The sequence below is a fragment of the Caloenas nicobarica genome, chromosome 10 (assembly GCF_036013445.1).
Source record: "Caloenas nicobarica isolate bCalNic1 chromosome 10, bCalNic1.hap1, whole genome shotgun sequence".
Taxonomy (NCBI): Eukaryota; Metazoa; Chordata; class Aves; order Columbiformes; family Columbidae; genus Caloenas; species Caloenas nicobarica.
The window spans coordinates 12,687,112-12,699,277 of record NC_088254.1 but is presented as its reverse complement, the minus strand read 5'-3'; the positions used below and the strand labels follow the sequence as shown (position 1 = coordinate 12,699,277).

Sequence of the window (12,166 nt, the reverse complement as noted above, 5' to 3'; positions counted from 1 at the left end):
CTTCAAAAGATTTCTACTACTTTCCCTGAAACAACTTCAACCAGAAATACCAATGGTAGAGATCAGCAAACACAAAGAGCCTCCTTTAATGTCTTCTACCACCACTTCAAATTATTTTAAGTTTCCCTTTCTACAAGCACAAGGGAACTCATACCTAAAATACTATTGCTGCCCATGCCCCTTCATGAAGAACACTACACAGGCTTGTTTAAAAACAGAAAATGCTTGAGTAACCAGAAACTGATCCACAGTTTCTGGATTGTCTTGAACATGAATCAGGCTTGCAAGCTTATCACGCGATGTTTAAATAGAAAATGTACTTCAGTTTCAAAAAATGAAAATGGACTTTGCCAAGTTCTGCAATAGTTCTGTCCCAAAAGGATAGCATGTTCAACTTAATATAAACAGATTATCCCGCTGGACCCTCCGAGTACTTGTATTTCACTGTTTCTTAAGTCCGTAACGTTTATGCTTATTTTCTGCCTGTGCAGAAGTCTGCAAACCTGCTTTGCAAATTAACCTTAAAGTATGAGAGCTTGTTCCTTAGGAAACAAACCTCAGTAGCAGACTGCAAGATAAATAAAGTCAATTGGTCATGCCAGCCTTAATATAAGAAAGGATATATTGTAAAGAAACCTAATCTGTATCTCTACAGTCATTGCAATTTAAATGTCTGTGTTACTGAGCAAAACAAAACTGAAAATATTCATGTTACTGCAAACTTAACTAATTTATCAGAGTGTAAACCTAAGGGCAGGAGTCTGTTTGGGAACGGTGGATTGTGAGTTATTTGTGGCACTGATTGTTCCAAATATTGTATTTTGAAGACTCCAGTGGCAGGTTTGAGGCAGGCTTTGTTGGCTGTCTGCAGTCCTCATCTATTGGATTGTCCTGTGGGGTGCCCTGGATGGCCTATCCTGAGGCAAGCTTCATGTGCTTTAAAAAGCACATTTACCCATCATTTGGGCAGGCTGTGGTGATCAGTTCCTGACCTAGCCATCCCTGTTCATCCCATCTGTCCTTCCGGAAATGTCTCTGGATTGACATCAGCTGAGATGTTTTTTCCTCAAAGGGCCACAAATCACCTGCAAACAGCAGTTGAGATTTATAACAAGCCTCAAATGTGAGTTCAGGCTGGCTCCCAGGACAACATTGATGATCAGTACTTGGGTTTCATGAGTAGCTTGTTCTTAGAGTCAGTTTGGAGACAGATGAGCTCATAAAGGAGAAGATAAAGCTCAAATGAGCAGACAGAAAAATGTCTGTTTGTTCAGTGTTCCTGTCTTTACTGAAGTGTGCTGTTTCCTGCGTAGCTGCACTCTTGGTAAATTTTGAAAATCCTTCTCAAATTCCACATACTGAAAACTCGGATAAGTAATTGTTCTTACTGGAATATTATTTCCTGTATGCTGTTTACTCACTTTGTACATTTCTTTTGCCTACTGCATGAGTTGGCTTCACTCGGTTGTTGTGCACAAGTTGTAGTTAAAGTGTGTTCATAGGAAGAAAAGGACTAAAATATGATCTTTGTGTCCTGACAGACAGGCCTCCTAACCTTCTTAAATGCACATTTTAATTAGATTATTCCATTGGAAAGCATTCTTTTTAACTTCAAAAATATAGAAATGCCATTTTGATAATGAGTTTGATCATGATTTTACTAAGTAATTATTTGCTATTGTAATTTATGCAATAAAATATCTGCAGAGCACTATTGTCATTTTTAAAACAAACCCAGTCATATGCTTTTCAAATTTTAACATAAAAAAAACTGTATGTCAAGAACAGCTGTAGAATGCAGGGAGGTATTTTGAGGGTGAACAGATATAGTTGTATTTCTACACTGGTTTCATAAATTAAATGGATCTGGCTTACCTGAATACCCTTCAGTCCACACAGGAAGTAGTTATGCCACTGAGGTTTGGTTTTGTTAATCTGAATGTTATTAACATTAGTACTGAAATCCCTGTGAAAACAGAAAAACCTTGAGGCTTTAATTTGTCAGTAAATTTAGTTTGAAAAAACATGGCCTATTACTGCCACCTGCTGATGAACAAAACCATTTCAATGTCAGGTTTTTTCAGTGAATGTTTTTGTTTGTTTTAATAGATCTTTATTAATCAATTATATAAGGATATTTTAGAATGGAGCATAAGAATTTTTGCTGAAGTTGTAGAATTTATTAAATAAATTCAGAAATTACACTGCCTTTGGCATCCCTAATTAAGGCAGCATGCCTTCTGTCTCATGTGTGTGTTCTCTTGATCTCTTCAGAGAAGTGAAAATCTAAATAATTGTATCTGTCCAACCTAGAATATTATGTATGCTACAAGACATAATTAAAATGATTTAGTTTAAAGTAGTTTATCTGTTTCCTCCAGGATAATTCTGATAATGGTTTTCCTAATCCATCCTCATTTCAAAATAATAAAAATAGTAAGCCTGAATGTTCCTAAAGAAACTAATGCTACAGATAAGTGCTGTCAAAATGGGCATGGAGTGATGTGCAGAGGCCTCAGAGAAATATTTAATTTTAATGAAAATAAAACCTCTTTTTCAAGAAATTACACAGTAGGGGACAGTCTGCAACTCCTAAGAGGGCTGAATTTTTTGTTCTTATGCTAGTCCTAGTCTGTATCTGTAAACTATGTCGGTTAGTGATGTGCTGGTTTTATTTTTATCTAAAATAATATTGCTAATTAATACCTGTAAAGAATACCAGTGTGAAGGTCTTTCTATCGGCATTGTGTTACCTATGGAGAAAGAGCTATCCTAATATAAAGCATCTTTACAATGATAAATTGTCATCAAATGGTGGCTGAAAACTCCACTTTAATGCAGCTAAAGGCTGTGATTTTTGTGTTGTGCAACCCCCAAACCTGATGACCAGTCTAAAAATGGCCCCATGATCCTGCCTCCTTTTCATATGCCCTAATGGCAGCTGTGCTGTAGTGAGATACTCCACTTACATCACTGGTCTACAAACTATTCCTAGCTCAGTGTTACAGGACAAATCTGACACCCTAAGTATCAACTCAGAATTATCATTTTGTCAGTTATACCTTGATTTTCAACATTCAATACAGTGCAGAAATAATCAGAGACTGGTGTATAGTTTAACATGTAAGTTGCTGCCTTTCAATTTGAACTGTTCAAAATAGTGACACAAGACAGCATCAAAGAATTGTACATAGTGTCAGAAAGTACTGGGGTTTGTAGAGTAACACAAAAGATCTTAAAGAGAGTATTGAGATTACAACACCAGGCAAGTTTGAGAATAGCTGTAAATTCTTCCAATTTGAGATTCATGTGTATTTAGAACAATCTCCCAATGAATAAAACAATATCATTTTGCTTATGGCTTTTGAATATAATAAAAACCCCAGAAGTACTTGTAAAATAGAAAATACTTGTCAAAAGTCATGAAGATTAAAAAAATCCTGTGTTTGCTTAAGCTTGTTTTCAACAATAATCCTAAATTGTTATTGTAAAAAAGCAAGGTGGATGAAACCAATGTGTAAAAGTGATGAACAGAAAGCAAATTTGAAGCCTCTTTCCCTCAAAAGAATTTTAAAATATTTTATCGTCGTAATTGTTTTTATACAATCAAAGTAAAACTTCAATGAACAAGAAGACACATACTATATTTGCGGATTCTCAATATAAATTAAAATAATGACTTCTTAAAATACATTATACTCATTTCTGCAATCTTCTCACATAGAAAATAAAATAAAAACTGGCTTTGATTTCGGCAGGTTTCATATAGGTGTAATTCACACAAACACAGAATGTGGGATGGTCAAGATCCCCAGAACCCTTAAGTCTATTTTTTTTGTTATCGCATTCAATTTTGTAGAAAAACCAATTCCTAGATGCCCAAGCTTTATTTTAAATCTAAATCTTCAGTCTTGACTTTGATCCTCCTTACAGAAGGTAGGCAGTTTCATACAAGAACATTATAATTAAAAAAAAAAAAAAAAAAAAAAAAAAAGAAAAAAATACTTATAAAGTAAAAATACTGTGATATTGTCTGTCCCAGCCTTTTTGTTTCAAAAGACTCTCGGGAAACCTTGCCCCTGCTCCAAGGCTATATATAAGCATTCTAATTCTTCTGTATAATTAGAAGAGGTGAGTTTTTTGGGTAGTGTGGAAATAAACCATGTGGCTGAGGTCTTTTTTTTACTGCTTGAATAGGGATTAATCTTTGTTTGGGGGAGACTAATTTTGCTCTTTCTCACAGAACCTCATTGTCTTGTCAATCTGTTAGTTCATCTGTTTGAGTCCTCTGCAAAAAAAAAAAAAAAAAAAGTTTTTTTTTAAAAAGAGATTTTCAGGTTGTGGCATGAAATGGAAACCGATTGATAATTATCCTCCTCTGGTATTTCTGAAGGCATTTTGAGAAGTATCATGTCAGATCTTCTCTGTACATGTACTTCTCAATTACAAAGACCTTATGCGAAGGGGAAGTATTGGGAACTTCAAAAGACTGTGACTTTTGAATTTGGTTTTAGCCCAAATAACATAAATCGTGCCAACTGATCAGATACCTTTTATGATGAGAAACACGTATGTGGTTTTCCTTGCAGCCTGTTCTCTGTCCTGCTTTTCCTAAAAGTTAACGTGAACTATCACAGTGGAAGAGGGCTAGTGAACAGATTGTACCAGTTCACAAAACAAGTATGAAACAGGAAATAATGACTCTATGGAGGCTTATGGTTAGTTCTTCTTTGCCAAAGGCCTATATATATGCATTCACCAGAGGCATAAATCTACCAGTGTAACAGGCTGAGAAAAAAAAAATATACTGTCAACAGTTTTGTTATGTGGTATAGCATTCTAAGTGTTAAAAAATATTTCTTTGTTATGAAATTATGGCCATGTTTTAGCTTTGTTTTTAAGCAATAGTGTCTCAACAGAACAGAGATGCTTAAAGCTGTATTCTGAGACCTCTCTTTGGTTTATGGTTTAAAACATTATTTCAAACTGAAACCAGGGTAGCTATAAAAATATAGTGACTGTGCATGAATAGTACATTTTAAGATCAGATAAGTACTACAGCTGGTAAAAGGCAGAGGATGGACTGATGTTAGAAGCAGGGACAGGGAGACTAGGGGTAAAAGAAGCGATCACCTTTTTGGCGGTGGCAAGCTCTTAATTCAGCTCAGCTATAGCATGAAAACATATTCCACAGAGTGAAAAATACTTGCCATGGATATAAAAAATCCTTTCAACTGCCTTAGTCGCCAGCAACAGCTCAGAATATGGTTTTGTAACAAACTGAGCTTTAAGCAGCTTTTAATATGTGCTTAAGTAGTTCCCACTTTTGGCAACATGTTCCTGTCCCCGTGCTGCCATACACTGTGCTTCCAGGGAGTAAATTACTGTTGGCAAAAATGGCTTAAACTCAGCTTGTGCCAATTCTGATTTTTCCAAAACGCCCGCAGAAGTTCATGTGGATGAGCGACCTGCTCTGAACTGCCATCCAACCACACAGTCTGTTACAAGGAAGGAGGCAGAAAAATGTGGCTGAACTTGAAAAGAAGGGCAGGATTATTTCCCTATATTCAGCACTTGTGAGACCGTAGCTGGAATATTGCGCTCAGTTTTGGGGTTTCTCAGTACAAGAAAGACATTGGCAAACTGCAGGGAGTCCAGCAGAAGGCCATCAAGATGGTTACAAGGGATATCCAAAGGTCTCTTCCAACCTAAATTAGTCTATGATTCTGTGTACAAGCAGCTGTGGAGGAAGTGGAAGAGAGTGGAATACAGATTCTTTGAGCCAGGATTGTTTCTAAAGCCATTGTGTTGTGAAAATACAGTCCCAGGTTCTCCAGAGCAGGGAAGTGTTAGCTTACATATGCAGTAATTGATTACAAAACATTTCACTCATTCTCCAGGAGAAACTGAACTGCTGCCAATTGTGAGGATTACATCAAGAAAGATGAGGGAAGACAGGATTGCACTTTTAAAAAGAGTGAAAAATCAGAGGCCAATCTGAACAAACAGGTGGGAGACAGAAGCAGCCAACCTATTGCTCTAAACTAATATGCACGGAGTAGAGTCAATGGGATTCCATCTGCTTGTATCATTCATTTTACACAATTAAACTCTATATTGCAACAGAAGTTTGTCAGATTCTGAGAAGCTAACCTGTATTGCACTTGCATAAAGAGGTTCATAGAAATTAGTAAATAAACAAAATAATTACTTACAAGTACAAGGAATTGGTATTTGCCAGTTGCACAACTTGACTTTTTACAGGTTCTACTGCAATTAGTATATCTTGTTCTATAGCCATGGGGAGCACAGCATAACCACAGTAGTCTATATGTTCTCCTACCAAAGAAACAGACATTTATAATATTTAGGAATAATTCTTTCTACCATAGCAGTAACAGGGCTTCTACAGGAGTTCAGTGCTCTTTACTGTACAAGACAATTTCTGAGTGTCCCATTTCTTACTATGTAAAGGTTGGGGTGCATTTCCTCCATTTCATATTACTTTTCTTCTTCCTTTAGTGATTTTATCTATTGCATCTGTTTATAAATCTTCATGTTTTAACACTGGCTTATAAAAATTTAAAAAACACTTTGTACATTATTGTCCAGCAATGAGAATGGCCACATTTGTACACTGTTGTGACAGCACAAAAAATTAAGTCAAATAAATCACATTTAACTAATGACTGAAGAGATAAATGCAGGACATGACTCCTCATTACATGATTTCCCCTGCTCATGTGGGTGATTCATTAGCCACTAGATAAGGCTTGTGGTGGATATTTTTTTTCATAAAATTTCTGGACCTTCTTCCAAGAAGATAATTATATTTAAATAATCATTAATAGAGTTACATACAAAACATAAAGTAACATTCAAATAGAAAGTGTGTGTAGTAAACATTCTCTCTCTCGGCAATAATTCCAAGTTAGCGTATGCTATCTGTTTAATCTGTGTATGTTCACACCACACCAAGATAAAAATTATCATTAATTGCACAATGGAGTAACTAATTTTAAAAGCTCTGTTTTGCAGGATCCTTTTAATTACAATGTCTTCAGAGATATAGGGTTACTTTATGACTATACAAGAAAGTGAGCTCTAAGGAGAGCCCAGTCCTAACACAGAGAAATCTCAAAAATCAGGCCGACAGAGAAATACAGGTAAATCCTAAATAAAAAATAATTGTGTCTCTCCAGTCTGCCAGTGATTCACAACCAACTGTTCTAAATTCTGTGGACACATCTCTATGGCAGAGTAAAAAAGAAGAGATCATTGTAGAATCATTTCATGCTTTATCATATGCATTGCTATGTGGCTGGTTATATTTGGTAACTTAAATTATAATGGAAGAGAAAAAAATATTCATTTAATTTGTGCATGCACCATTCATCAAGTAATTTAGATTAGATTTCCAAAGCCTTTAAAAAACTGTATCAACCATAAGCTGGCAAGTTACTCCCATTTTCAAAACCATCACTAGTATCTATAAATGTTTTTTCCAAACCTGACATTTGAGTACACAGTTGATTATAATGAGGTGTAGTAAAAACTAGTAAAGTATTGTATTCTTTTCCATTTATATCAAGCAACTTCTCTGAAAAAACTAGAATTAAGACCAACGTTATTTTGATTCTATGTTTTAAACTACTAGGCTTCCACAATGGCAGATAAAATAACAGCAGATGAATTTTTCTCTTTTACCTATTAAGTTGACTCGCCCTGGTGCACGAACATAAAACTTAGGAGCCGTTCCAAATTTTGATAGAAACATCTCCTTCAGCTTCTGCAATCTGAAAGCAGGTTAGAAACATTTAGAAGGACTATATTTGCAGAAATGGCAGGAAGTTTGAATGTCTCTTGAAGTAAATTCGATTCAACTTTTCGAAGTACATGGAGTCTTCTCTGTTACATCAGGAGTGACATTAAGCTGTTTATTTTTGCTCTTCATATAACATTGATTGTGACAGAGAAGACTCTGTCCAGAATATGCTAACTAATATGAAATGTGTATGTTCATTTGAAAAGGATAGAAGGGGGGCTTTTTTTCTTTAAGTCCTCTGTGTAGGTTGGTTCTAGACAGAAGCAGGGAAGACAGTTGCCTGGGTTAACAAAATACCACCACCTCCACCTACTTCTGTGCCACAGCTCTGTAAATCTGTTTGCCATTGAGGAAGAATCTGGCAGTGTGGACCAATGGCTCATTTGTGGTACTGGGATTTGTGACCCACACACACAGAGGCACTCCCTTCAAAGTCAGATCTGACGGCACCAGGCCTGAGCAAATTCATTTTCTTCTAAGTTTTGACTTTAATTTCCATATTGGACACTACCCCATTTCTATACAAATGCATATACAGAGAACTAAAATTCCAAACCTCAGATTATCCCTGTGACTTACTTAGACACTATTTACTCTACAGGTTTACAGCAGCAGTTCCCACAAAGTTCTTTAGGTTTTCCATTTGGAGGTGCTAGACACGCCCCTGAAAGTTCCAACACAAATTTAAAATATTGCATATTGCTTTATTTCCTAAGATTGTACAGGTATCTAGCTTTTGCTCTGTTTGCAAAGTTGGGATGCTTTGGCGTGTCATGCAAGAACAGTGGGTAAACAAAGAAGAGATTGAGCCATTATCTTAGTGAAGCATAAGAAATTTGATAGTGATCTGCTTCAAAACTACCTTAAAGCAATTTAGGTTGCACACTAACCCATAAATTTTCATTAGTGTAAGCAAAAGACTTAAATGGTGAAAATGCAGTAAGAACACAAGAAAAACAATCTTTAAAATGGGACTTAGAATTTTCTACCAGCATACCCTATTGGCTTTAAAGCATGTAGCCAATTTTTTCGTTGTTTTTTTAAGTCTACTACCAAAAATCCAGTACCAGAAACCCTGCTAAGGTTTCTACATTTAGACTAAAACTAGAGCTAGAAGCCTAGTTAATTCAGAGTGTAAGAAGACAACAATGAGAAACAGATGTTACAAAATTTCACAGTCAATTATTTAGTTTGTACTTCTTTGTTAAATCTGTGTTACTGTCCAACTACATATTCAAATGTTTTGTAAGATTTCTTTAGATGGAAAGCTACAAAATATTATTTGTTGAGATTTTTTTTTTCTTAACAGATCTTTCAGTACTTTTCCATCTTCGCACCCAGTAACAAAGCTGTATTAGGTCCCTCTGCAATTTCCCTTCCTTATAATCTCTCCTAGTATTGACTAGTTTATCACTCTTCCAATTAGCAGAAGCAATTTCTGCCATTTCATTGTACAATCCCATTTCTAGATAACAATATTGTAGTCTAGGGGGGAATCTGTTGGCAGAATTCTAGGTGTTAACTTTATTCTTTTTTGTGTCAGTAGTTAGAATGCTTCTTTGTTTCACAGATATTTTTACAGTGGTGTTGGTACCAAGAGACTAAGAACAAACAGAGCAGTGATGGGGGCATATTTATGTAAGTGCTGATCAATCTCTTTTCTTTTTTTTTTTTTTTTTAATGTGGGTTTTACAAGAAGGCCTGATGAAAGGCTATTTACAGGCTTTGGCCGTGATGTTGCAACACGCATGCTGCATTTTAAGCACCTATATCAAAGATGATTGCCAAAAGTGTTAAGCAAAGGCATCCCTCACAGCCTCACACATCCAAGTCTGGCAATCTAAGACCCCTCCTTTCCATGTAATGTACACTGAAACACTGCAATCATACAAAAGTAACAAAAGTTGTTTGTTTTTTAAAGGCGCTTTTCCAGTGCTAAAACAGGTAAAAGGTTCGTTTGAACTGTTCGTGCATTCTACTTCCACGTGCTGAGTCCAACTCCATGAGGAAAGAGAATGCGTTCCCACGTGCCACAGGCGTAGCAACGCTGAGCCAGGCCTATGCTGTTCTGGGGAAGCACATGGGCCTTTCTTTTACAGAGAAAAGGATAAGAGGATAATCAGTATTCCCAAAATTCTGGAGGAAAAAAAAAAAAGGAGGAAAGATGAATGAATTATTTCCCTTCCTGCCACAGGGGCACTGTGCGAGAGGCAGCACGGATGTGCAGGCTGCAGGGACCTGTGTCTGCGGGAGAAGGAGCAGGAGGGGTCGGTGACCAGCGAGTGGCTCAGCGGGCCAATGGGCCGCTCGCCTCTGCCAACCCGGGCCCGCTCGTTGCCGGGGAAATCCAGGTACGCCCAGGCCGATGTGGCTGCGGCAACAGCGCTCCCGGGGCCGCACCAAATGAAAGCGTCACGTTACTTGTGTTGAGACGAATAAAAATATCGCAACTCCAAACCCCCTCAGCCAGGGGCCGTGGGGACAGCCCGTCCCACCCGTGCCCCCACCTCCCGTCTGCCTGCACACCGCCCGCCCCTGCCTGAACGGCGGCGGCTCCCGCGTCCCGGCTGCCGCCTCGGCCTCCTGATGCGGGGCCGAGGGGAGCGACCCACCCACCTGGGCTGCTCCACCAGCTGCACCCGGAGGGTGCTGGGGGCGTCCGTCGCCATGGCGGCTCCCCCCGCTGGCCCCTGGCTGCGGCGGGCAGGGCGCGGTGTGACGGCTCCGGCTGGACCGCGGTCACGGGACGGGCAGACACCGTCCTTCCGGGCGGCGGAGCTGGCAGCTCGGCCTCCTGCCCGCCCCGGCCCCGGCGGCAGGGCACTGCGGAGGCGGCGGTGCTCGGCCCTCGGGCCTGTCTCGCAGGCACGGCGGCACCCCACAGGCTGTGAGGTCCCTGTGCTCTCAGCGCCTCACCCACCACAGCCCCGACGTGAGAGGAAGGCTGCCGCGGAGCACGGAGGAAATGGGTTTTTTCCTTCATCCCTGTCAGGATTTCGCTGACAACAGCGAAGCTGGAAGAACCGCCCTCGGCGCGGCGCGAGCTGCCCGGCGCGAGCTGCCCGGCGCGAGCTGCCCGGCGCGAGCTGCCCCGCGCGAGCTGCCCGGCGCGAGCTGCCCCGGCGGGCGCGCGGCGCGGCCTGTGCGGTCGGTCACCCTGGGCGCCCGCGTTAGGCCAGGGCCGCTTCTCCGGCAAAATGCACGTGTAATGAAAACAATAAATGCGCAGCGTGATCCCCTACGGCATTATGTTTTTTTTCCCCTTGGTTGTTTTTCTGTTCTGTGGTTCTGCCAGCTTCCCTCAAGCAAGCAGTCCCACAGCTCCTGTTCACCCCTCAGGATTAATGGCTGCAGTTACTCTGAGGAACTGAGCTTTTCAAATGCGTCTGCAGACTCACTTGTTTATTGTTACTATTTTGGTGTATATCTTAAAAACACTAATATTCGACTCCTGAAGCTTTAAGTGCTTGGACTGAGAAAAGCAAAGTAATATTTAGATTTCATTGTGGATTCATGTGTCTGGGGTGAAACTTATTTCTCCTGATTAGTATGGTTGGCAGAATAGAAACACATTTTTTTTAAGACTTCGAAGTAGCCATAGAAGTAAAAAAGACAGTCAGAAACTGTAATAATATAAAATGACCCACAACAGAAAAATCTGGAGGCCGAATACCGCTGATACACCCGGGAGCCTGTGAGAACCGCAGGCTCTGTGGAGATGTGGAGAGGCCAAGTTTGTCAGCCCCGGCGATTTTGCCTCGCTCAGTTGAAGGCAGCAGCAGAAATTAGTGTGTAAAAGTCTTTAAGAAGCCAGTGGTTTGCAAGGTCCCTGTTTTTTGCCGTTCAGGCCTTTTCAGATTGCTGATACAGTATGATTTGCTTATGGTAAACGCGGCGCATGAAAACCCTTCAGCACTGACTGAGGCAAACAAGCTGCACCAAGGCCGAAGCGACGCCGCCGTATGAGCCAGGGGCCGGGCTCTTCGACATTCCCAGCCGGAGACGCGCAGTCACAAGACTTACAGTCCCGGTACTGGAGTCGGGCTCGCAGCGCTCACACCGGAGACACGGCGACCGGCCCCGGCGCCATCCCGGCGCGCTCCGGGCCGGGCGGGCGGCGGCACAGCCGGGGCGCTGCGCCCCGCCGAGACGCGGCGCCGCCGCGGAGGCCCCTCCGGCGGCAGGAGGCGGGGCGGCGCCGCAGCGCCCCCGCCCCGGAGGCCGCCAGGGCGGCAGGAGGGCGGGCGGGGGGCGGGCTCCGCCCGCAGCCGCGGTTGCTAGGGGCCGGTTGCTAGCAGGGAGAGGAAGCCGGCGGCGGTGCACCGCGGATTGGGCTCCGTG

The 12,166-nt window shown here is 41.0% G+C and overlaps 1 protein-coding gene across 3 annotated transcripts in view; it reads right to left on the bottom strand.

Annotated features, from left to right (window-relative positions):
• GALK2 (galactokinase 2) overlaps positions 1-11,928 on the bottom strand; it is a 49,230-nt gene extending 37,302 nt beyond the window's left edge. Inside the window, exons 1-4 of one of the 3 annotated variants that reach the window (XM_065641793.1) lie at positions 11,849-11,928; positions 7,708-7,796; positions 6,216-6,339; positions 1,876-1,966 (exon numbers count right to left, since the gene is read on the bottom strand). In XM_065641793.1, coding sequence (XP_065497865.1) covers positions 1,876-1,966; positions 6,216-6,339; positions 7,708-7,777 — 285 coding nt within the window. In that variant the 5' untranslated portion in view covers positions 7,778-7,796; positions 11,849-11,928. Of the gene's footprint in view, positions 1-1,875; positions 1,967-6,215; positions 6,340-7,707; positions 7,797-10,441; positions 10,709-11,498; positions 11,817-11,848 lie in introns of those variants that run through there. The other 2 variants (XM_065641792.1, XM_065641791.1) reach the window with 2 other exon arrangements.
• Between the last annotated feature and the right edge of the window lie 238 nt (positions 11,929-12,166).